The sequence below is a fragment of the Panthera leo genome, chromosome A1 (assembly GCF_018350215.1).
Source record: "Panthera leo isolate Ple1 chromosome A1, P.leo_Ple1_pat1.1, whole genome shotgun sequence".
Taxonomy (NCBI): domain Eukaryota; kingdom Metazoa; phylum Chordata; class Mammalia; order Carnivora; family Felidae; genus Panthera; species Panthera leo.
The window spans coordinates 89,231,479-89,258,244 of record NC_056679.1 but is presented as its reverse complement, the minus strand read 5'-3'; the positions used below and the strand labels follow the sequence as shown (position 1 = coordinate 89,258,244).

The 26,766-nt window shown below is 41.7% G+C and overlaps 1 protein-coding gene across 1 annotated transcript; it reads right to left on the bottom strand.

The window, feature by feature from the left end:
- Positions 1 to 1,454: 1,454 nt before the first annotated feature.
- Positions 1,455 to 25,640, bottom strand: BTNL9 (butyrophilin like 9). The gene is made up of 10 exons (XM_042905397.1): positions 25,514 to 25,640; positions 23,593 to 23,940; positions 20,481 to 20,762; positions 15,549 to 15,677; positions 15,333 to 15,365; positions 15,008 to 15,028; positions 5,770 to 5,790; positions 5,480 to 5,506; positions 3,064 to 3,090; positions 1,455 to 2,203 (listed from the first exon to the last, which is right to left on the bottom strand). Exons 1-10 carry the CDS (start codon positions 25,623 to 25,625, stop codon positions 1,578 to 1,580), a joined length of 1,626 nt encoding a protein of 541 aa, XP_042761331.1. The 5' UTR covers positions 25,626 to 25,640; the 3' UTR covers positions 1,455 to 1,577.
- Positions 25,641 to 26,766: the final 1,126 nt, after the last annotated feature.

Genomic DNA, 26,766 nt, shown 5'->3' with positions numbered 1-26,766 from the left:
GGAACAGCCAAATGGAAGAGATGCAAAAAGCAAGGAATGGGGTAAAGTGTGAGGCTTCCATGCTTTCTGGGTGCACCACTCTCTCTCCCTCTTCAAGAGTTCACCAACCTGGAAGCTCTTTGAACCTGGTCCTTTTGAGTTTTATGTAGGTTTCATTACATATATTCTGTTGATTAAGTCATTGGCAATACTGGTGATTGCACTTAATCTCCAGCCTCTCTTCACTGAGTTTGGAGGTGGAGGTTGGGAGATGAGTCTAAGTTTTAACCTTTTAATCACATACTTGGTTCCTCTGATAACCAGCCCCATCCTTAGGGGGCTTTCCAAAAGACATATCATTAACATAAATAAGGTATGGTTGAAAGGTGCTTGTTATGAATACCAAAAGCCACCCTAATAGCTCTTACCATTTAGGAAATTCTAAGGGTTTCAAGAGCTCTGTGTGAGAGTCTAGGTGGAAGAGCAAATATATACTTATTAATCATAATATCACACCTATTTTGTGTTTTCCCTGCCTCAGCCCTGGAGTCCACCATTTCTCAAAGGAACCTTCATTCCTTTTGTGGAAAACAGTACTAAAAGCTAAATTCTGGGTTCTAGGTATGTTATTGTTTCTAAGCTGTCAAAACTGACAGAGCTAGGAACCATATGCATGCAGACACACATCTATCTACTTACCTACATACCTACCTACCTATACCTATCACATGTGTGTGTGCTCCACATATCTGTACATATAAAAAAAAACGTGAGTTCATAGAGTTACCTTTCATTTTCTTCTTTCCTTTTTCTGCATTTTTGTATTTATTTTCTGACTGAGAAACCTCTCGGCACACTTAGGGAATTTTCTTATTTGCTCAATTCCTTGTTGATCAATTCTTGTCATTATTCATTATAATGTTCAAGCTGTCTCATAACTGGCTAGTGGAGCCTCTTCATCCTAGTTCCTATGTCCCCATCAGTTTCTGAGCACATTTGAATACACAATGTTCCAGATTCACCTGTACTTTCTCTGCTCCAACCCTGGAATCAGCCATTTCTCCAAGTTCATTTCAGTGAGAAATGCCATTTAACACTGGGATCTAAGCCCTAAGTGAACTCATTGCTTATGAAGTGTCATTGCTTCTAGACATTTTAGAACTAGAAAACATACACAAAAAGTATAAAAAATATACAAGCTAACAGATTCTTCTTATCCAGTCCAGTAAGATTTCCCTCCATCTTTCCTCCATTCCAGTTTCTTTCTGGTCTTCCACAGTGCATACTGTGGCTAATGACAGCATGAATTTATTATTATTCATTTGCTTTTTCTTACCATCCACACAAACAAGCTTTGGAATTGCCTCTTTTTCTTAAAGAAAATCGTGTGTGTGTGTGTGTGTGTGTGTGTGTGTATTTATATGTATATATGTGTATACACACACATATAAACAAAGGTTCCTCTTTTTGTTCCCTTTCTGCTGTGCTGAGTCTTTAGCCTTTGCTGACATTTTTGTGATGCTTCCTCCGTAAAAGGGGGAGAGCAAAAAGTATCCAGGAAGCCGCCAAAGACCCAGGCCCGCAGGCAAAAGAGTGCCTCACTCTAGGCCCAGGGTGGGATTTGTGGGCTCATAGGGCTGTAACCAGGTGTCACGGTCATCCTCTTCCAGGTCTTGTGTCCCCCTAATAGGCAATGGACAGATGGTTAGGGGATCCGGGTGTTCACCACCGTCGTGAGCTCTGGGCCTGAAATACGCACAGAGCGTGCCTGAGAAGGTGTCGGTAAAGGTGAAGATGTGGGAGCCGTCGGACACGTTGAAGAAGGACAGTTTTCCTGCCTCCCAGTCCAGGAAGATGCCCACACGCCGGGGAGGCACGCGCAGGGTGAGCGCGATGCGGTGTGGGTCCAGGACGAAGTACTCACAGTGGTTCCACAGCCCCATCACCCAGTAACCGCTGGCCGGGCTTAGGCGCACTGGCCCCAAGCGGGGAACTGCAGCCAGACACACACCCAGGAACCAGCGGCTGCGCCGTCCCACATACACTTCCCAGTAGTGTCGGCCAGTTGAGAAGCGCTCACAGCTCAGCACGCACGTCTGCTCAGAGAACCGCTGCTGGTCCCCCGCCACAGAGCCGGACACTGCTGCGCAAGAGGACACGCTCTTGCCATCCCCGGAGACCTCCAGGCTGCGGTGCGCCGAGGCCGGATCAAGGGTTACATGCACTGTGCAGAGGCACGGGTTTAAGGTTTGTGGAGGACGGTTCTGGGCCCTGCCTGTCCCCTTCCCTGACAAGTAAACCGTAGTGCTCCTGGTGGTCATTCCCACCCTAAAACCACCCCTGCTTACTGAAGCAGCTTGCAAGTCACTCCTGAGCACCTGAAAGCCGCAGGAGGAATCATATTTCTTTCCTGAAGCTTCCTGAATGCCATACTAGGTGCCACGGAGAGCAGAGATAGAAAACAAGATAGATTCGTGGAGATGGAGGCAGGCTCACTTCTCCCAACTCCTGGTCAAGGTGAAGAGGCTCCTGGCTGGTCCAATTCCTGGATGCCACCACTCTGTGTGACCTTGAGATCATCATGTGAACTCTGAGCCTCAGTTTTATAGCAATGTTAGGATTTTAAAATGGAAAGGGACCTCTGAGATCATCTGGTCCAGTGCCCTGCACTTCAACACCTCACCCCTCAAAGCACACCCATTTGATAGATGAGAACCTTAAGGATCTCTTCTTTCAGATAAGAGGTTCCTACAAACAGGCCCTAGCAGCCTTCCTGCCAGATGAAAACAAATCTGGTAAAACACAGAAAATGATGTGCTTTTAAAGAAGATATGCGCATGTATGAGTATAATGTGCATGCACAAAAATGTGCATGTGTGAGTATAATCAGATGTGCACATGCAGTCATGTGTCATGTCGTATGTGTGCAAAGGTAGGATTATGCTGTATGTGTGTGTGTGTGCATGCAGGCTCCATACTTGGCTCTTGGACAGACCCTTCCTCTAATCTCAGATCTCTCCACCTCCCTTGTGTTTAAAATCCAGCCAACCCAATCACAAGTTACAGTCCCTTGACTTCAGTTACCTGCATATTGTTGGGCTGCTCTCCACTCTGAAACCAAGCAGAAAGGAAAACAGGTTTAGAGATCTGAGCCAGTAACTCTAGAACGTTGAGGGAGACTCAAGATGCATGAGAAATGACACAAACCCAATGATCTCCTTCCTACTGTGACAGGTAGAGTCCAGACTGGTCTGGGTTCACCATGGCATTTCTCTGGGAATTTAGAATTGGGTAGGTGGGTGGTGTCAGTGCTGGGTTATACCAAATCCGTATGCAGTCTAACCTTGTGCTGAGAAAGGCAGGAGAACAAAGGATGTAGGCAAAGAGAACCAATACAGGTGGCTGAGATGCCCTGAAAGTTGCACATGAAGTTTCAATCTGACCAGCAGGCTCAGCCCAAGGGGGCCTGGTTGAACATGGCTCCTGTCCTAACATGTCCTTGAGACATTCTGTCTTGCATCCTTTCTTAATATGAACAATTCTGAGTTGATTTCTGTTTTGTTTTATCTTATTTTGCTTTACAACAGAGAAATCAAATCACAAAATAGCAAAAGTAATAGAAGTTTTCAGAGATTCATAAATTTATAGCAGGGCCTTTCAAACCTGTTTTTACATCAGAATAACTAGTAGAACTTTATTTTTTTTAAGTTTATTTATTTTGAGAGAGCAAGCTAATGGGGGAGGAGCAGAGAGAGAGGGAGAGAGAGAATCCCAAGAAGGCTCAACACTGTCAGTGCAGAGCCTCATGTGGGGCTCGAACTCCCATGATGTGGGACATCATGACCTGAGCCAAAGTCAGACGTTTGACTGGGCCACTTAGGCACTTTGGATTTTTTAAAAGGATTTTGTAAATTTAACCTAAAATTTAAAATGGACCTAAAAATGTCCGTTCACTTTTAAAAATGTCCATTCACTCCCAGAAAAGGAGAATAACTTGTACTTTTGGGTACAAAAGCCATAGCAGTGAAAACAATGAAGTAATAGGTGGTCAAAATATAGTCCTATCTACACATGGGAACCAAATATTAACTAAGAGCAATACCCACATCAATGGGGAAATCACAGATGATGTAGTAGATGGCAACCTTCAGATGGATTAAAGACATACACATAACACATATAAAGTGAACAGAAGAAAGCGGAAGAGAGTATCTTTGTGACCTAAGTGTGAGGAAGTTTTCCTTCAGCAGAATTTCAAAAACACCTGACATAAGGTAAAAATTTGATGAAGATATATCTGCATAAGAATATTAATCCCTCACTGGTATTAAACATTGTAAATTCCTTCTTTAATCTGTCACCTGCTATCAGCTATGTCCATGGTTTCCTACTGAAAAGAAATCATTAATTTTGATAAAATCTAATTCATCAAATTTTTATCTTATGACTTGAGTTTTTTAAACTTTGTTGGTGATATGAGTATGTATGTACACATGTCTCCTTGAATCAATAAAAGAAAGATAGTAACCTCATACTAAAAATAGCCAAAGGACATGAACTGGCAATATTAAAAAAAGGAAGCCCCGAAAGTCATCTAGCATATGAAGAGATGCCCAAACTTCTTAGTGTCCAGAGGAGGACACACTGAAAGAACAATGAGCAATCACTCATCTCCATTGACAAGCTAACTTAGAAAGCTGGCTCATATGGGATGTAGCATGTGGAACCTCCAGGCACTGCCAAGGCAGGATGATGATACTGCCTTTGGGGGATCCCTCTATCCCACTTAGTGACATATCCCCTCCCCCATGGACCAGCAATTCCCTTCCTGGGTACACATCCCAGAGAAATATCCACATAAAGCCAGAAGGCAACACATTTGAAGCTATTCAGTCAGCAATCTGTGTGGTGGTATGGAGTTAGAGGCAGGCTGGATGTCTGTTCCAAGAAGGTGGCTGGCTAAAATGGAGTACTCCACAGCAAGGAGACACAGACCAGATGTGGTGGCAGGGACGGGTATTAAAACACAGTGATGAGTGAAAAAAGCAAGGAACAGCACAAGACTGTAAATATCATTTACAGAAACTAAAATGCTTGTGCACAAAGAAGAAATTCGCCTTTTGCAAGAATACACACAAAATAAAGCTACACATTAGACTGCTTTATGTAGGGAATGGAAGAAGGTATAGGGGAAAATATTTACATATAGGTCAACATGCCCATTCTAGACCCACAAGTCACAGTCTTTGAGGGTCGGTACCAGGATCTAGATGATTCTGATGTGCAACCATAATTTTCACCAATGGCTTACAATATGCTTACACCTCAGGACGATATGAAAGAGCAAAACTAGAATATAACTTCTATTAAGTGACATACATTAATGCATGCCATGTGCCTGTGGAATAAACCAGAATGAAGCGTGGTTGGTTAGTCAGAGTGAGTGACTGGGATGTTGAGATGTAAAGTGGACAGTGCGAGGGAGACAGATTTCACTCACCAGCCTGGCCTTCAGCCCTTCTCCAGTCTGAAGCAGTCATGGAAAAATGGAATCAGAACATCAGGTCAGTGCTGCTTCCCTGCTCACACACTGCATTTTGCACCCACCCCTGCCCTTCTCCCCTTTCTCCTGACACCCACATTGCTATCAGCATTTTCTCCCGCCACCCACATTGCTATCAGCATTCCATACTGGGCATCATAGTTGGTTGGGATATGAAAAGAACATACATGGAAAATCAGATGCCAAAAGATAGACAAGAAGAAATAATCCCAAAAGGGGTCACTTACCAAGCTCTTTCTGAAGCTTCCCTGTAAGCAAAACACACAGAGAAAACATCAGTCTTTGGGTAAGGGGAACTACCTTCCCAAGGTAGTTAGGCCACTGGGAAGAGGTTTCTTAGTCTTAAACCTCTGCTCACCACATCTCATCTTAGTCTCTGTACCACCAATCTACGGGATTCTTATGCTTCATCCTATTCTTTGCTTTAAGGCAAAAATCTGCACAAGGCTGGAAAAGAAAAACAGGTCTTGATACTAAGGGGCTTCTTTCCAGGGCTCATGTCTGGTTTGAGGGACTACTGCTCTTTTGCCCTGAAATCAGAAACTTTTCCTAGGGAGGAGGTCCTTCATAAGTCCAGGCATTGAACACAGCCTGTGTAAGCCTCAGGGTCACTTACTAGGTACACTATTTAAAAGACTGGGAAGACATCACACTCAATTATTTCCCCTGGCCAGATATTAAGACCTTGATATTTTACCACTACAAATGCATTCCTTTGACTTCTCCACCTTATGTCTCATTTTAAAAGTAAATCATTCTAGCAAGAAGCTTGGGAAGATGGCAGAGGTGGAGGACCCTGAGTTCACCCCATCCCATATTTTCAACTAGACATCATCTACATCCAAGTTAATAAACTGGACAGCAATCTGAAGACTAGCAGAACAAACTCCACAACTAAACACAGAGATGAAGCTGCATCTGAAAGGTTAGGAAGGTCAGAAAGGTAAGGGAGGCTGTCTGTAGGAGAGAAGGAGCTGCACACATGGAAAGAGCAGAGAAATGGGCCCTTACACCAGGGTGTTCACACATGGAAGAGTGAACCATATTTTAAATATTTTATTTATTTTTAATTTTTAAAATATTTTATTTTAAATTAAAATATTTTAAATATTTTAAAACCATAATATTTGGTTTTAAAAACCAGAGTGACTGAATTCTTTGAGTCTGTAAAACCAGTGGGACTTGGAGTCTGGAGTTTTAAAAGTCAGCTGACTCAGTTCTGGGCAAGTCCAAGGGTGACTGATAGTTGGGTCACTGCCCTTAAGGAGACAGCAGCCCACACAGAGAGGCAACATAAAAATCACAGTTTACACAACACTGGAGACAAGCAGGAGACAGAGCTGTTCATACTGATTTCAGAGCATGTTAGGGGACTTCAAAAATGAGAGAGCTGGAAGATGCCATTTTCCTTCCCCAAACCCCAGCATAAACACAGAGCCACCTATGGGAGACAGGGCTGCACACTTTCTATAAAACCCACTAGCAGTATGCCATGTCCACAAGTTCTCCTGGGGACTAGCACACACCAACCAACTTACTAGCTTTGATCCTGGGCTCAGGGAAAATTTTGTTAAGCCATGTCACCTCCAGTCATACATCCCCAACCACTGTTGAGCACAAGTACCAGCCATGCCCAGCCATCCTTACTCTCTTGCCCAGGCTTTTGCCCCTCGAAACCCCATAACATAGCCACCAGCCCCTGGAGTGTTTCAGGGCATCTGGCATAGGATTAGTGATCCAGCACAAACTTTGCTAGCATTGTCACCCGGCTCCCAAGTTCCCCAGCAGTCATGCCCCCTTAGAGTTGACCTGCCTGGGTCCTACTAACATCACAGAGAGCAACAACAGCCCACAACAGGCAGCTAATTAGAGAAGACAACTACACTGAAAGGAAAAGTGACTCAAGACACAACAGCAGGACATAAACAACACATATTGGATACTCTCATGAACTGCCAGGTGTGGTGAAGAGGGGACAATGTGCTGCAGGACACTCCAGGACCCCTTCTTCATAAAGTCACTACTTCCAAATTCAGAAGACACAGTTGAATTTCTTGAATAGAAGGAGAGATAAAGAATCTCCCAGACACACAAAAACTAAAGGACTTATGACCACTAAACAAGTTCTGCAAGAAATATTAAAAATGAATCTTTGAAGATGTGGTATATATAAAATGGAATATTACTCAGGCATAAAAAGTGTGAAATCATTTGCAATGACATGGATGGAGGTGGAGGGTATACCATATGATTTCACTCCTGTGTGGAATTTAAGAAACATAACAAAGAAGGAAAGGGAAAGAAATAAGAGAGATAAAGGCAAACCAAGAAACAGATGTTAATTATAGAGAATAAACTGATGGCTACCAAGGGGAAATGGATGGAGGAGGGGTTAAATAGGTGATGGGGAATAGGGGATGTACTTAATATGATGACCACCAGGTGTTGTATGGAAGTGTTGAATCTGTTGAATCACTATATTCTTCAGCTGAAACTAATATTACAACATATGTTTACTAACTGAACCTAAACAAACACAAAAACAAAAAGACATAAGATGACAGAATGGTTAAAAAGGAAGACCCATCTGGGGGCATCTAGGTGGCTGAGTCGATTAAGCATCTGACTTCAGCTCAGGTCATGATCTCATGGTTCATGGGTTCAAGGCCCATGTTGGGCTCTGTGCTGACATCTCAGCATCCATGTTCATTAGGGAATTTGGTCTGTAGTTCTCCTTTTTAGTGGGGTCTTTGGTTTTGCAATTAAGTTAATGCTGGCTTCATACAATGAGTTTGCAACTTTTCCTTTTATTTCTATTTTGCTATTTATGCTTTGCTGTGCAGAAGCTTTTTATTTTGATGAGTTCCCAGTAGTTCATTTTTGCTTTTGTTTCCCTTGCCTCCATAAACGTGCTGAGTAAGAAGTTGCTGCGGCCAAGATCAAAGAGGTTTTTGCCTGTTTTCTCCTCAAGGATTTTGATGGCTTCCTGTCTTGCATTTAGGTCTTTCATCCATTTTGAGTTTATTTTTGTAATACACATTCTTTTCAAGTCCGCACAGGATATTCTCCAGAATAGATCACATATTAGCCCACAACACAACCCTCAACAAATTCAAGATTGAAATCATACCGTGCAACTTTTATGACCATAATGCTATGAAACTAGAAAACAACCACAAGAAAAAAATATGGAAAGACTGCAAATACATGGAGGTTAAACAGCATGATACTAAACAATGAATTTCTGGTCAACCAGAAATCAAAGAAGAAATTTAAAAAGTACATGGAAACAGATGAAAATGAAACCACAATGGGCCAAAACTTCTTGGATACTGCAAAACTGGTTCTAAGAGGGAAGTTGAGAGCAATACAGACCTACCTCATGAAGCAAGAAAAAGCTCAAACAGCCTAACCGTGCACCAAAGAGGTTAGAGAAAGAACAACAAACAAAACCTAAAACCAAAAGAAGGAAATAAATAATAAAGATTAGAAAATAATTAGGTGATATAGAAACTACAAAAACCATAGAACAGATTAATAAAACCAGAAGCTGGTTCTTTGAAAAAAAATCCATAAAATTTATAGCTCTTTATCCAGACTTATCAAGAAAAAAATAGAAAGGACTCAAATAAATAAATCACAATTGAGAGAAGAGAAAGAACAACCAACACCACAGAAATACAGTCATAAGAGAATATAATGAAAAATTGGACAAACAACAAATTGGACAACGTAGAAGAAATGGATAAATTTCTAGAAATATATAAACTACCAAAACTGAAACTGAAGGAAATAGAAAATTTGAACAGACTAATAACCAGCAAAGAAATTGAATCAGTGATCAAAAAAAATCCCAACAAATAGAAGTCCAGAACCAGATGGCTTCACAGGAAAATTCTACCAAACATATAAAGAAGGGTTGATTTGGCCATACTTTTGTGTGTCCAATTCTGGGTTCTCTATTCCATTCCATTGGTCTATGTGTCTCTTTTTGTGCCAATACCATACTGTCTTGATGATTACAGCTTTGTAGTACAGGCTAAAATCCGGAATTGTGATGCTTCCAGCTTTGGTTTTCTTTTTCCACATTACTTTGGCTATTCAGGGTCTTTTGTGGTTCCATACAAATTTTAGGATTGCTTGTTCTAGCTCTGAGAAGAATTCTGGTGCTATTTTGATTGGGATTGCACTGAACATGTAGATTGCATTGGGTAGTATGGACATTTTAACAATATTTGTTTTTCCTGTTCATGAGCATGGAATGCTTTTCCTTTTCTTTGTGTCTTCTTCAATTTCTTTCATAAGTTTTCTATAGTTTCCAGGATACAGATCTTTTACATCTTTGGCTAGGTTTATTCCTAGGTATTTTATGGTTCTTGATGCATTTGTAAATGGAATTGGTTCCTTGATATCTCTTTCTTTTTTTAATGTTTATTTATTTTTGAGAAAGAGAGAGACAGAGAGCAAGCAGGGGAGGGACAGAGAGAGAGGGAGATACAGAATCTGAATCAGGCTCCAGACTCTGAGTCATCAGCACATGCCTGATGTGGGGATAGAGCCCACAAACCATGAGATCATGACCTGAACTGAAGTCAAATGCTTAATTGACTGGGCCACCCAGGTGCCCCCCCCCCTTGATATCTGTTTCTGTCACTCCATTATTGGTGTACAGAAATGCAACTGATTTCTGTACACTGATTTTACATCTTGAGACTTTGTTGAATTCATGTATCAGTTCTAGCAGTTTTTGGGTACAGTCTTTCAGGTTTTCCTGAAATGTAGAGTATCATGTAACCTGTGAAGAGTGAAAGTTTGTCTTTTTCTTTGCCAACTTGGATGCTTTTTATTTCATTTTGTTGCCTGATTGCTTAGTCTAAGACTTCCAACACTATGTTAAACAAAAGTTATGACAGTGGACATCCCTGTCATGTTCCTGATCTTAGGGGGAAAGCTCTCAGTTTTTCCCCATTGAGGATGATATTAGCTGTGGGCCTTTCATATATGGCTTTTATGATGTTAAGGTATGTTCCTTCTATCACAACTTTCTTGAAGGTTTTCATTAAGAAAGGATACTGTATTTTGTCAAATGCTTTTTCTGCATCTATTGATAAGATCGTATGGTTCATATCCTTCTATTAATGTGATGTATCACATTGATTGATTTGCAGATATTGAACCAGCCCTGCAGCCTAGTAATGAATCTCACCTGATCATGTGCTATCAACAACAGTCAAATTATGGAAAGAGCCCAAATGTCCATAAACTGATGAATGGATAATGAAGATGTGGCATATACATACATACAATGGAGTACTACTTGGCAATAAAAAATAATGAAATCTTAACTTTTGCAACAACATGGATGGAACTGGAGGGTATTATGCTAAGTGAAATAAGTCAGTCAGAGAAAGACAGATATCATATGTTTTCACTCATATGTGGAATTTGAGAAACTTAACAGAAAACCATGGGGGAAGGGAAGGAAAAAAATAGCCACAAACTGAGACAGGGCCAAACCATAAGAGACTCTTAAATATAGAGAATAAACTGAGGGTTGACGGAAGAAGGTAGGGTGGAGGGTAAAATGAGTGATAGGCATTGAGAAAGGCCCTTGTTGGGATGAGCACTGGGTGTTGTATGTAGGTGATGAATCATGGGTATCTATTTCTGAAGCCAAGAGCACACTGTATATTCCGTATGTTAGCTAACTTGACAATAAATTATATTTTTAAAAAAGTAAAAAAAAAAAAAGAAGAGTTAATACCTATTCTTTTCAAACTGTTCCAAAAAATATAAAAGAAAACTTCCAAATTCATTCCATGAGGGCAGTATTACCTTGATGCCAAAACCAGATAAAGACACCACGGAAAAAAAGAGAGAGAGACAGAGACAGATGGAGAACTACAGGCCAATATTTCTGATGAACATAGATGCAAAAATCCTCAACAAAATCATAGCAAACCAAATCCAATAGTACTTTTAAAAAATCATTCACCATGATCAAGTGAGATTTATTCCTGGGCTGCAAGGGCGCCATATTCACAAAGCAATCAATGTGATACATCACATCAATAAGAAAAAAGATAAGAACCATATGAGCCTTTCAACAGATTCATAAAAAGCATTTGACAAAGTACAACATCCACGCATGACAAAAACCCTCAACAAAATAGGTTTAGAGATAACATGCTTCCACATAATAAAGGCCATCTATGAAAAATCCACAGCTAATATCATCCTTAATGGGGAAAAATTGAGAACTTTTCTTCTACGGTCAGGAACAAGACAGGGATGTCCACTCTCAGCACTGTTATTTAACATAATCCTGGAAGTCCTAGCCTCAGTAATCAGACAACAAAAAGAAATAAAAGGAATCTAAACTGGTAAGGAAGTAGTAAGACTTTACCATTTGCAGATGACATGGTACTCTATATAGAAAACCCAAAAGACTCCACGAAAAAACTGCTAGAACTGATAAAAGAATTCAGTAAAGTGTCACAGTGTAACAAATCAACACATAGAAACCTGTTGCACTTCTATACACCAAGAATGAAGCACCAGAAATAAATTAAGGAATCAGTTCCATTTATAATTGTGCCAACATCAATAAGATACTTAGAGGGGCATCTGGGTGGCTCAGTCAGTTGAGTGTCCGACTTCGGCTCAGGTCATGACCTCACAGTTTGTGGGTTTGAGCCCTACATCGGGCCCTGTGCTGACAGCCCAGAGCCTGGAGCCTGCTTCCGATTCTGTGTGTGTCTCTCTCTCTGCCCCTCCTCTGCTCATGCTCTGTCTCTCTCTCTCTCTCTCAAAAATAAATAAACATAAAAAAAATTTTAATAAGATACTTAGAAATAAACCTACCCAAAGAGATAAAAGAACTGTATTCTGAAAACTATAAAACACTGATGAAAGAAATTTAAGATGACACAAAGAAATGGATACACATTTCATACTCATGGATTGGAAGAACAAATATTGTTAAAATCTCTATACTACCCAAAGCAATCTGCACATTTGATGCAATCCATGTCAAAATATCAACAGCATTTTTCACAGATCTAGTACAAACAATACTAAATTTTGTGTGAAACCATGAAGAATAGCCAAAGATATCTTGAAAAGGAAAAGCAAAGCTAGGTGAATCACAATTCTGGACTTCATGTTATATTACGAAGCTGTAGTAATCAAAACAGTATGGTATTGGCACAAAAATAGACACACATAGATCAATAGAACAGAACAGAAAACTCATAAATGAACCTACAACTATATGGTCAGTTAATCTTCAACAAAGCAGGAAAGAATATCCAATGGGAAAAAAACAGTGTCTTCAACAAATGGTGTTGGGAAAACCAGACAGCAACATGCAAAAGAATGAAATGGACCACTTTCTTACACGATACACAAAAGTAAATTCAAAATGATTGAAACACTTAACTGTGAGACAGGAAACTATTAAATTCCTAGGAGAACACAGGTAGTAACATTTTTGACATTGGCCACGGCAATTTCTTTCTAGATACATCTCCCAAGGCAAGGAAAACAAAAGCAAAAATAAACTATTGGGACTTCAGCAAAATAAAAAACATCTTCACAATGAAGGAAACAATCAACAAAACTGATTGTTTCGTGAATCTGATAAATTACTCACACTTCCTTGCAAATTAGTATCCAAAATCTATAAAGAACTTATAAAACTCAACAACCCAAAACCAAATAAACATGAATAGACATTTTTTCCAAAGAAGACCAAGACATGGCCAAAAGACACATGAAAATATTCTCAATATCACTCATCATCAGGGAAATACAAATCAAAACCACAATGAGCTATCACACCTATCAGAATGGCTAAAATCAACAACTTAGGAAACAACAGGTGTTGGCAAGGATATGGAGAAAGCGGAACCCTCTTGCACTGTTGATGGGAATGCAAACTGGTGCAGCCACTCTGGAAAACAGTATGGAAATTTATCAGAAAGTTAATAGTATAGACCAATTATGATCCAGCAATTGCACTGCTAGGTAGTTATCCAAAGAATACAATGAATACAATGAATACAAAGAATACAATGCTCATTATTGCAGCATTATTTACTATAGCCATGGAAGCAGCCCAAATGTCCATCAATTGATGAATGGATAAAGAAGAAGTGGTGTGTGTGTGTGTGTGTAATGTAATATTATTTAGCCATAAAAAGAATGAAATCTTGCCATTTGCAAGACATGGATGAAGCTGCAGAGTATGATGCCAAGCAAAATAAGACAGAGAAAGAGAAATACTGTGTTATTTCACTCATATGTGGAATTTAAGAAACAAAACAAACAAGCAAAAGGTAAATGTAAGAGAGAAAGATAAAGACAAATCAAGAAATAGACTGGAACAAACAGAGGGGAGGTCGGTGGGGGTGGGTTAAATAGGTGATGGGGATTAAGGAGTGCACTTGTCCGTATGAGCATTGGGTGATGCATGGATGTGTTGAATCACTATATTGTACACCTGAAATGAATATAACACTATGTTAACTAACTGGAATTAAAAACTTTTTAAAAAAGTAAATCCTCCTAGGGGCGCCTGGGTAGCTCAGTCAGTTGAGCATCTGACTTCAGCTCAACTCATTATCACCCAGTTCATGGGTTCAAGCCCCACATCGGGCTCTGTGCTGAACTCTTGCTCAGAGCCTGGAGCCTGCTTCAGATTCTGTGTCTCCTTCTCTCTCTGCCCCTCCCTTGCTCGTGCTGTCTCTCAAAAATAAATAAATGTAAAATTAAAAAATTAAAAAGTAAATCCTCCTAGGAAAGGCAACACTATACACTAATTTAGACCAGCGTGTTAATTACTTACTATATTTGCCCTTCCACAGGACTAGGTGGACTACAACACAAGATTCTGGAACCTCATAATTTTGCCTGGAGTTTTATTGCAGCATGCAAGGTGGTTCCTGAGGTCTTCCCCCCACCCACCCACCCAATCCCCACACCTATTGTGGCTTTCTCCTCCATCTCCCTCTTCCTTTGGATTCACTCTACCCTCCTCTGTTCAGGCACACAGCCCATGGTGCTGAGTTCCTTGGGGAGAAAAGTGAATCTGATAAATTACCCACACTTCCCTGCAAATTAAACGTGCCTCCTTTCTCAGTATCATTTGCATTAAAAAGAGAAAGATATCCTAGGAAGATGAACGTTTAATGGTGGAATTGTAACCGAATCCTATAATTTGCAGGAGAGGGGCTGGCAGGGTTTGTCTGGGGGCGGGTCTGAAGTCAGACATACTTCACTGCTGCACGCGAGTTATTTGGGGGTGGAGAGGTGGGCGGAGCAGAAGGATGGGTTTAGAATTAGATTGTTGCGGTCCATCACTCTCCACAGGGAGCCTAAACTACTGAACACCTTCCACCCCGCACGCATCGGGTTACCCCACTAGTCGGTAGCCTCACTGTGGGCGTGGTACCCAGAACTTACCCAGCTCTTCTGTGAGTCTCCCTAGAGAAAAAACGAAGAAAAGAGGAAAATCTCAATTGATGTACACTGAGGCTTCACTTCTCTAAAGTGCACAGACTCGGCCCCAGTGCGTTCTGAGGAACCAAGATGGGCTACACGCGAGGGAGGAGCGGGCTCCGTGGCAGGGGAAGTGGCAAAGCAAACCTCCGCCACCGCGTTTCTGTCTCACTTCCAAGCGCCCCGGGTCTTAAGTACTCGCCTTCCTGAACCAGCAAATTCCCCCTGTCCCCACCACCTTCAGCTAGTTAAGGGTGCGGGCAAAGAGCGCGCCTCTTTCCGTGCTTACCTTTGTCCTTCTCAGCCTGCTCCTTCAACTTTTCTGAAAAGAGGAAAGAAGGGGAGTGCACGTGACGGTACACACTCGCCTGCTGTTTCCAAGGCCCACCCCAGCCCCGCGTTTTCGCAAGACCGCACCTCTTCGGTGCCCTCTCAGCGGGCCTCCTCCTCCACCTTCCTTCCAGCAGAGCCTGAGCCTGGCGGGAGGCCCCACCCTGCCCCGTACCTTGGGACCTACGTTGCTTCTGAAAGAAGTACAGCGCCAGCGTCGAGAGAAAAGCCAGGAGGAATGGCAGTCCCACCAGAGACCCCAGGAAAGCTCTCTTCCAGGGTGAGGTTCCGGGTAAAAATGCATCTGGAAAACACCCCACAAGGAGTTGTTTCGCTTTAGGCACCACTAAACACTAAGTGAGAAGACTATTCTGGACCCAGCGTGCCGGAAATCCTTCCAAGTTGGCAGGCTTAGTTAAACCTTCTGGGCAGCACCATAGCAATCTGTGAAAACGGGCATCGACAGCGGCCACACCACGCTCTCCCCAGGTAGGACCCTGAGGAATAGTGGCCAGCTCGAACTTGCTTAGTGGAAAAGGGAAATTGAAGGATGTGGAAGGGAGGTAGTGATGGACCCCACCTACTCTCCCAGCTTAGCACTTCTGTGACCATGGCTCTGTCCTCCCTCTACTCTCCACAATTGTCTTATATCTGAAGAACTTGAAAATCCAAGGTGTTGGTATCCAAAGAACAGTGAATTATTGCTCTCTACTGCTAGGGTCAACTCCACAAGTCATTTCATTTTGCCAACTTCTTACAAACACTTGCTTTTACTTCTCATCACACCTTTGGAAGAAATGTTAGCAAAATTGCTTAAGGGTTGACTACCAGTTCCCCCTTGTCCTCCCCAGGCTCACTGAGGAGGCTCTGCCCTGAAGCAAGATGTGGCCCAGGCCCACTCAGACAGGGGCTAGATGGCAAAGAGATACATGAAAAATGGAAGGTAACTCTTTCAAAATTTTTGTGGCAATTTAATGGAATAATTTGGTGTCTGTTAAAGATAATTATTTTTCAAGTGATGATTTTAGTTCAGTGGTCTTTTTTTTTTTTTCAATGTTTTTTATTTATTTTTGGGACAGAGAGAGACAGAGCATGAAAGGGGGAGGGGCAGAGAGAGAGGGAGACACAGAATCGGAAACAGGCTCCAGGCTCTGAGCCATCAGCCCAGAGCCCGACGCGGGGCTCGAACTCACGGACCGCGAGATCGTGACCTGGCTGAAGTCGGAGGCTTAACCGACTGCGCCACCCAGGCGCCCCTCAGTGGTCTTTTTAAAAATACACTTTTCTTTTTTATTGTGGTAAAGTGTATAACATAAAATTTACCATCTTAACCATTTTTGAGAGTACAATTCAGTGGCATTAAGTTACTTTCACATTATTGTGGATCATCATCATCATCCATCTCCACAACTCTTTTCAAATTCCCAAACTGAAATTCTACTCGTTAAATACTAACTCCCCATTTACCAGCCACCCCAACCCAGTCTCTGGCAACTCCTATTCTACCTTCCATCTCTAAATGAATTTGATGACTCTAGTCACCTCACTGTAAGTGAATCAAACAATATTTGTCCCTTGGTGTCTGGCTTATTTCACAGCATGGAGTTTCCTCAAGAGTTAAAAATAGAACTACCTTATGATCCAGCAACTCACAATTAGATATTTACCCAAGGATACAAAAACAGAATTCAAAGGGATTACATGCACCCGTATGTTTATTGCAGTATTATCAACAATAGCCAAGATATGGAAGCAGCCCAAGTGTCCATTGTCTGATGAATGGATAGAGAAAACATGTATACATATACAATGGAATATTACTCTGCCATAAAAAGGATGAAATCTTGCTATTTGCAAAGACATAGATGGAGCTAGAGAGTATTACGCTAGGTGAAATAAATTAGTCAGAGAAAGAAAAATACCATATGATTTCACTCATGTGTGGAAATTAAAAAACAAAACAAAGGAACAAAGGGAAAAGAAGAGAGAAACAAACTCTTAACTATAGAGAACAAACTAATGGTTACCAGAGGGGAGATTGGGTGAAGGATGGTTAAATAGGTGATGGGGATTAAGGAGCGCACTTGTCATGATAAGTACATCATCACTGGGTGATGTTTGGAATTGTTGAATCACTATGTTGTACACTTGAAACTAATATAACACTGTATGTTAACTAACTGGAATTAAAGTAAAAACTTTAAAAAAGTTATAGCCTTATTAATATACTATGTATGATATTCAAAAAAGTTGATTTTGTATAATCATTTGCATTAGTGTGCAATATTCATTTTTACTGCTTTTGTGTTTCCTACCTTTATACTGTCATTTTTGATCTCTTCTTTCCACACAAAGAGTCCCTTTTAATATGTCTCCCAGGGCTGGTTTAGTAGGTCATTAACTCCTTAAGTTTTTGTTTGTCTGGGAAACTCTTTATCTTTCCTTCTATTCTTAATGATAGCCTTGCTAGATAGTGTATTCTTGGCTGCAGATTTTTCCCATTCAGCACTTTGAATAATCATCATTCCCTTTTGGCTTGCAATGTTTCTATTAAAAATCTGCTAACCTTATGGGCTTTCGCTTGTAAGTTATTGACTTCTTTTGTCTTGGTGCTTTTAAGACTTTTTATCACTATTTTTTGCAAATTTATTTTTTATTTCTAAAAAAGTTTTTTAATTTTTGTTTATTTTTGAGAGATAGAGAGACGAGCATGAGCGGGGGAGGGGCAGAGAGAGAGAGAGAGAGACAGAGACAGAGACAGAGACAGAATCTGAAGCAGGCTTCAGGCTCTGAGCTGTCAGCACAGAGCCCAATGTGGGGTTTGAACCCATAGACTATGAGATCATGACCCGTCTTGATCAGTAATGTCCTTCAGTCTTTTCTCAAGTCCAGTGATTATCCTTATGGTTATTGCTTTAATTTATCTATCAGGTAAGTTACTTATTTCTGTTTCACTTATATCTCTTTGTGATAATTTTCTCTGTCATTTTGTCTGCCTCTCTGTGTCTGTTTCTCTGTGTTAAGAAAGTTAGCTATGTTTTCTGCTTTTGAAAGTTACTTTATGAAGAATCGATCCTGGAGTGCCCTGCAGTACAGTGTCCCCTGTTTACAAGGAACAGGCACTTCAGGAAAACATCCTATGTGTTTTGCTTATGCCTTGCTGTTGAGTTTGAGTCAGTTTTCTTTTCAATGTAGTTGTCTTCCCTCACTCTTCTCTTGTTGTGGGCTATGCTTGCTGTCTGTGACATTAGTGGGACCTAGGCATGCTAGCTGTGATGGACACTTGCGAGTGTGGTGGAGGTGTTAGCAATATTTGCATTGGACCACTTCTCCTATGCCAGATCCCCCGGAGCACTGTGACAGCTGGGAGCTTTCACCAGGCTGGTAGGGAAATGAGGCTGGTCACAGCATTCAATGATGGCTGAGTGTGACTGAGTATGGCCCATGATGGTGGCTTGTGGTGCAGGGCTGGGCACTGCACTGCAGCTGGGCAGGGTAGGCTGTGGAGCTGTGCACCTGTCAGCTGGGTGGGATGCATGTGCAGCTTTAACAAAATTTGCCCTGAACTCTGGGTCAAGACTACAAGTGTCTGTGCAGCCTCACCTCCCACAGATGGCTCTGTGTTTATGCTGGGAGGTGGTGGAGAAAAATGTGCCTGCTAGCTCCCTCATTTTTGGAGAATTCCCCCAACACTCTCTGAAATCATTATGAACAGGTCTGACCTCTGTTTACCCCAACTTTGTGTCAACTGCCTTTTTTTATGTTGCCTCTGTGTGCAAGCTGCTGTCTTTTTAAGTGACCCAGCTGTCACACTTCCAGCTCACCCAATGCCAAATCAGCTGACTTTTAAAGCTCCAGGCTGCAAATCCCACTGTTTTTACAAACTCACAGAATTCAGCCTCTCCAGTTTTTAATGGCAAACATTATGGGGAATAGTCTTCCCCATGTGAAATCCCTGGTGTGAGGACTTGTTTCTCTGCCCTCTCTATGTGGGTAACCTCCCTTTGCATTTTTGACCTTCCTAACCTTTCAGCTGCAGCTTCTTCTCTATATTTAATTGTGGAGTTTGTTCTGCAAGTCTTCAGATCACTCTCTGGTTTGTTGACTTGGATGTGGATGATATTTAGTTGTAAATGTGGGATGGGATGAGTTCAGGGTCTTCCAACTCTGTCATTTTCCCAAGTTCCTCTCTTCCTTATGGGTTTCTTAATAACATTTTCTTTTTTCTAGCTTACTTGATTGTCAGAATACAGCATATAATACATATAACATACAAAATGTATGTTAAGCTCCTATTTGTGTTATAAGTAAGGCTGCCAGTCAACAGTAGATTATTAATAGTTAAGTTTTGGGGAGTCAAAAGTGGTCAGCACTCTTAACCCACTGAATTGTTTAAGGTCAACTGTAATATAACTTTATTTATACCAATGAAAAATGCTCCATAGGTTAGGTTTATCCTCAAGACTTAAAACAATTGGTCATGAAAATTAAAACCTTCAGTGTGTGCCTTATAATAAAATTTTGGCCCTAGATAATGGCCTCACCCTTCAGCTCATTGCCTAACCATCTTCTTCCCTGACCTACCACTTTTAAATCCACATACACACCCTACCATGCCCTAGCACACTTCCCTGCTTCATTTTCTGTACAGCACCTAAAATACTTTTTTTTTAGCACCTAACATCCTCTAACCTTACAATATAATTCACTCTTTTATTTGTATTTTCTCCACAGGAATGTGAACCTGAGTGCAAGAGTTCGATATTTATTGAGGGCTCTCAATAAATATCATTTAAGGGATGAAATTAGGAACACATGGGATCTCATGATGACCTCTAATTAATAGTTTCTGGATTTTAGGGCATGGACTTTAGTGCATAAGTTGGTTCCCTGGGGCCTCCCCTGCATACTGTTTGGGTGAGTGGTAGCTGTTGTACTCTTAGTAGGTTCCTGATATCCAAATCACTAACTTTTCAGGTGTCAAGACCAGCCCACCCCATAGACAGCCAGGCCCCAGTACCACTGTGCCCTTTTAGATGGCCTTTGGAACAATGTACAGGGAGAACATGATGAGTAAGAAGATGAGGGTTAGTTGGCACCAACTGACCTGCTATCTGGATGGTGAACTCTTTCTTCTGTATCAGGAGAGAGTTCTGGATGGAGCAGGACACATTACTGTGGGCACCCCCTTGAACAATCACAGATGTCTCCAGATTGAACAGGCCCTGGGCATCCTGGACTATGGCTTCCATCTTTGGAGGCAGGCACTGTCCTTTATGATCTTTCCACTGAGCCTGGGGCTTGGGGTACCAGCCACTGGAACTGCACTTCAGCTGAATGCCTCCCTCCTTGAAGCCCTCAAGGGAGATGTGAGGGTCTGAGCCCATCCCTGGGAAAAGCAAGAAGAGTGGGAAAGATCAGGCTCCTTCCCAGAAGTTGTACATGATGTTCATGCCACCACTCACCATCTGCAGTCATTATAAGGAATCATGACTGTGACTGCTCTTAACACACATGTGGGCTCACAGCCCCCACCTGTGGAATGTAAATTACAGTTTATTTTTAAGTTTATTTATTTATTTATTTATTTTGAGAGACAGAGTATCTGCATGTGCAAGTTGGGGAGGGGCAGACAGAGAGGGAGAGAATTCCAAATAGGTTTCATGTTGTCAGTGTAGAGCCCCACATGGGGCTCGATCCCACAAACCATGATATCATGACCTGAGCCGAAATCAAGAGTTGGATTATTAACCTACTTAGCCACCCAGGTGCCCATAAATGATATTTTAAATTTGTGGTGGCATGTGGGACATGGGAACAGTAGTACCCATGAAGGACATTTGGAAATATTATGGGGGGCTATTTGGCCAAGAAGAGCTGCTGGAATTTAGTCATATTACATAAGGGACAGTCCCTTGAAGTAAAGAAAAATCCCACCCCAAATTTCAATATATTGTCCTCTGTCTCTCTTGAATCCCACCAGCATTCAAGTGCCTGTGTCACATGCACTCCTTTATTTCTCCATCCTGAGGAGCTAACTTTATATTTTGAATATGCAAAACATTAATATGTTTAGCAACATGCAGAGAATGAAACTAGACCACTTTCTTACACCATTCACAAAAATAAACTCAAAATGGAAAAAGGACCTGAATGTGACACAGGAAACCATCAAAACCCTAGAGGAGGAAGCAGGAAAAAACCTCTCTGACCTCAGCCACCACAACTTCTTACTCGACACATCTCCAAAGGCAAGGGAATTAAAAGCAAAAATGAACTATTGGGACCTCATGAAGATAAAAAGGTTCTGCACTGCAAAGGAAACAATCAACAAAACTAAAAGGCAACAGACAGAATGGGAAAAGATATTTGCGAATCACATATCGGAAAAATGGTTAGTATCCAAAATCTATAAAGAACTCACCAAACTCCACACCCAAAAAACAAATAATCCAGTGAAGAAATGGGCAGAAAACATGAATAGACACTTCTCTAAAGAAGACATCCAGGTGGCCAACAGACACATGAAAAGATGCTCAACATCGCTCCTCATCAGGGAAACACAAATCAAAACCACACTCAGATACCACCTCATGCCAGTCAGAATGGCTAAAATGAACAAATCAGGAGACTATAGATGCTGGAGAGGATGTGGAGAAACAGGAACCCTCTTGCACTATTGGTGGGAATGCAAACTGGTGCAGCCACTTTGGAAAACAGTGTGGAGATTCCTCAAAAAATTAAAAACAGATCTACCCTATTAACCAGAAAAAACACTGCTAGGAATTTACCCAAGGGATACAGGAGTGCTGATGCACAGGGGCACTTGTACCCCAATGTTTATAGCGGCACTTTCAACAATAGCCAAATTATGGAAAGAGCCTAAATGTCCATCAACTGATGAATGGATAAAGAAATTGTGGTTTATATATACAATGGAATACTACTTGGCAATGAGAAAGAATGAAATATGGCCTTTTGTAGCAACATGTATGGAACTGGAGAATGTTATGCTAAGTGAAATAAGTCATACAGAGAAAGACAGACAACATATATTTTCACTGTTATGTGGATCCTGAGAAACTTAACAGAAGACCATGGAGGAGGGGAAGGGGAAAAAAAAGTTGGAGAGAGAGGGAGCCAAACCATAAAAGACTCTTAAAAACTGAAAATAAACTGAGGGTTGATGGGGGGGTGGGATGGAGGGGAGGATGGGTGATGGGCATTGAGGAGGGGACCTGTTGGGATGAGCACTGGGTGTTGTATGGAAACCAATTTGACAATAAATTTCGTATTAAAAAAATAAAAATACATTAACATATTTAAAGAGCCATACTGTAAAAAAAAATGTGTACCAGGAAAGCCCCAAACCTTTCTCCATCCTTTCCATCCATTGCACCTTCCCCCCTCTCAGGTAACCAGTTTCATTAGTTCCTAGTGTATCCTTCCTGTGTTCCTTTTGTGCAATGTTTATTTTTCCTCCCACAAAAGTTTATTTTTCCTCCCACAAAAAAGAGTGATATAGAACTCTTTTGCACCTGTTTTTTTCTCTTGCCAACAACCTAGAAGTCACTCCACATCAGTTCATAGAGCTCCTCCTCATTTTTTCAGCTGCATACTGTGGATCATTCCAATGTGTGACATAGTCAACACCTACGCTTAGATACTAAGGTAGTTTCCACTGTTGTACAATTACAAATGATGTTACAAAGATTAAATTTATATGTATGCCTTTTTCATATTGGAGTTGTAGGAGGTGTATCTTCAGGGTAAACTCCTAGAGATGGGGTTGCAGTTTAAACGGTAGATGTGCAAGCTATCCTGTTAACTATTGCCAAATCCCCCTGCACTGGAGTTTTGCTTTCAACTTCATCATCAGGGTACAGAGCAGAAAGCCTGCTTCCCCTGTATGGTCAAACTGTTGAATTTTTGCCAATCTCTGAGGTAAAATATTGCGCATCAGGGTAGCTTTAATTTACCTTTCTTTCATGATGAGTAAAGGTGATCATCTTTTTATATGTTTAAGGGCCATTTGTATATATTTTTTGTGAACATTTATTTTGTTCATTTGCTAATGAATCTTTCTTTTTAATAGTTTTTTTTAATTAGATATATTTTCCCTTTCTCCATGTTTCTCTGTCTACTCTTGAGCAAAGCAAATCTGTCCAAATGGACCCCTTGCTCTGTCTCTCCTACTGGGGCTTGGCTAGGTCACATACCTGCTACCTCCAGCTCCCAGACTGCTTCCCTAGAGAAGTTGCTGGAGAGGAAACGGCACCCATACAGGCCCTCATCAGCAGGAATGATGCCAAGGAGTTGCAGGTTCACACTACCATCCATGATATCATCTTTGAGGAGTTTGGTCCTGTTCTGGAACTGCACCATCTGCTGGCTGTAGAGCTCCTGCCGCCCCTGGTACAGGTGGACCACTTCAGAGGTCCGACTCCGGAACCAGCGGATCTCCATATCCTCAGCATCCAGGTATGGTGACAAGTGGCATGAGAACTCCACTTCTTCCCCCACAAGTGCCAGGATGGATTCCCCAGGGCCTACCACACTGACCTCCTCTAGGATGAGAAGCCAGAAAAACAGCCCAAATCAGTTCTCATCAAAGATAAATTTTTATCACATTCCTTTGCAGCTCAGGAATCTATAGTAAAAAACTCAAATGACAAAAGTAAGACACTTTACAGAACAATGGTCTTGGCTTCTTGAAGAGATAATTGTCACAAATAAGCCAAGTTAAAATATACACAAGGGATATTACAACCAGATACAATGTGTGGTGCTGGAGTGGTAATTTGTTTGAACCAACCCGTTGCAAATGTTGTTTTGGGGACAGTTATGTAAATATAGCCAGGACATTACATGAAAAGAAATCTTTGACCAAAAAAAAAAAAAAGAGGCAAGTTTCAGAACCATATGTACACTACTCTTTTATTTGATTAAAAAGTGACGTTTGCATAAAAACATGTGCAGGAAAAAAAAGGCCTGAAATGAGATATACCAAATGGTTGATGGTGATAATTTCTGCATGATGGGAATAGATGTTTTCTTATTTTTTCCTTCTCTGATTTTCTAATTTTTTATAATGCACATGTACAGCTTCTCTAATAACAAAGGTATTAAAATAATCTATGGGGGGCTCCTTGCTTCATGGATTTTCCTATCTAAAGGCCAAATCTTGCCTTCAAGATTTTTATTTATTAGAATTTTTTTATTTGATCACCCTCGTAAATGGTGTCTCCATGTGGTTCTTTTACTCCCTGTTTTTTGAAATTTCCATGAGAATTGCCATTCCTGTAGCAGTCCCTTTGCATATTGTTTCCTGCCACTCAGCATGCCCTCACTCTTCTTTCTGGCTTCACCTTTTCTCATACCTCTTTTTCTTCCTTTGAAGCTCAGCTAAAACCCAATCCCAAAGCTCTCCTTTCATGGATCCTTCCCATCCTTCACTTTGCTCATAGAATATAGTGGTGATTTTTTTTGTTCGTCCCATTTGAGACTCCTTCCTGCCCTCTGGGAATAGCCCTAACACACTTCCTACTAGCTTCCCTTTTCAGATTCTCTCAAGTTGTCTCTTCACCCACACCTGATGCCTGGCCCTCCCCTTGGGGCATGACCTGCCTCAGTTAACACTCCATCTGTCATCTTCTTGAAAAATATATGTCCTTAAAGGGTCCACTCAAACAGTACCTTCTCTCTAGGGTTCTTCTTGGCTTTTTGGAAAAGACAGGTTTGTCTCTTACCTGTGCTCACAAATCTTTGGGTATGTTTCTCTTGCAGCCTTGTTCACATCCCTGAACAGATTTTATGTCACATCTGTCCCCCTCCCTTGACCTTCTTAAGGACCTGGGATGTGCCTCATCATTTTGGTATCCCTGGTTTCCAGCTCAGGGAATTCGAGAATTATGTTTGCATAATTAGTGTATCATCTCTGTTGGCTGCTTCTTTCATAAAAGCTGTTAAGCCTGAGGGCCTTCCTGCCCTTCAAAAGCTATGGCTTATATTTGGGAGTGGAGCACTTGGCATGGCCTGGTAGGGTATGGATTTCAGCTCTGGAAGCACCTGGCAGGAGGGGTGGGCAGAAGTGGAGGTGCGCATGGCCTGGCTGGCTGGGCTGCAAGTTTGACACACTACCTGAGTTCATCTCTCCAGGCCAAAGAAGAAGAAGGAGATGTGTGAATAAGAAGAGATTGTTGGTCAGAGGTACTTGCTGGGAGAAGTCTGGCAAGACTGGGAAATCCACCATTTCTTCTTGGCAGTGGGGGCCACCTGGAGAGAAACAAAGAGATGCTGGAATGGATGCAGAGGAGCTGGAACACAGCCCAGCAGGCCTGAGGTCTGTTGCTGCCTCAATTACTTTTTATAATTATTTTTTATAATAGTTCTTATTAATCCCAGTGCTTGGCTTCTTCTAAACCATAGTCGGATGTGAGAGCTGTTTCTAATTTTACCAGGTATCACTGCTAGTGGTGTTCCTGGCCGTCCTTGGATTCATGGAGCTGCAAGGAGGCAAGGCCAAAGGGTCCCAGAGGAAGCAGCTTCTCAGGTTTTCATTGTTTAGAGTCAGGAATAGAGCCACACATTGTGTGTGAGCTCAGCTGGGACTGAGTGACTTTCCCCAAACAAAAGGAAATCTATAAGGACTCTCAGAGGCATTTTCATTCTCCCTGCCCTACTTCCCTTTGGCCTAGAACATCAGGTCCACAAACAGAGGAACAAACAGAGTTCTGATTGTTCAGAAGTGGGATGCATGCCTGACAGCAGCCTGCCAGCTCCAACCACAGCTGAGACACCTTCCTCCAGTCCTAAAACCTCAAGTGAAGCCTCCATGAGGTCAGCTCGTGACTGTCTCTGTCCCTGAAAGATGTGTCTTCTAGGCCACATTAATGGAGTCATCCCATATAGCCACACCCCCATTAGGGGTCCAATAGACTCAGCCCTAGCATAGGCAAGGGATGTCCCCTTTCAGTCCTGAAACTCCCATGGGACCTGTGGTAACATTTCACAGTCTGATAGCCAGTGAGTGTGGGCAGCCCATACATCTTGGGAGACATACAAGCCTTTCCACATCTCTCCTCAGTTTAGTGGTGGGACTTTAGGCAGGTTCTATAGCTGGCTGAACCTTGATTTCTTTGCCTGAACAATGGAAGAAACCAATGCTGACTCAGGGGTCATTAAGCCTTCCATGGGAGGGCTAGATGCTCTTTAATAAATAAAAGCCAGCACCTCCTCTGTCTCTGCCTCCACTTTCCAAACTTCTTGTTCTCCATCTTCTTTTAGAGACTGCACCCTTCTCCTTTCACTCCATCATAATACCCGCAAGGGGAAGGAAGCTTTCTTCAGTCCCCCAGTCTCCCCTTCTCCTTTTTCTGCCACCCCACCCCTTT

Coding starts and splice junctions, on each gene's coding strand:
- BTNL9 (XM_042905397.1), bottom strand. CDS start 25,625: ATGGTGGATTTCCCAGTCTTGCCAGACTTCTCCCAGCAAGTACCTCTG. Junction 15,678..20,480: donor GTTCACCATCCAGATAGCAG/GTCAGTTGGTGC, acceptor GGTGTTTTCCAG/ATGCATTTTTACCCGGAACC. Junction 15,366..15,548: donor GAAGCAACGTAGGTCCCAAG/GTACGGGGCAGG, acceptor TCCTCTTTTCAG/AAAAGTTGAAGGAGCAGGCT.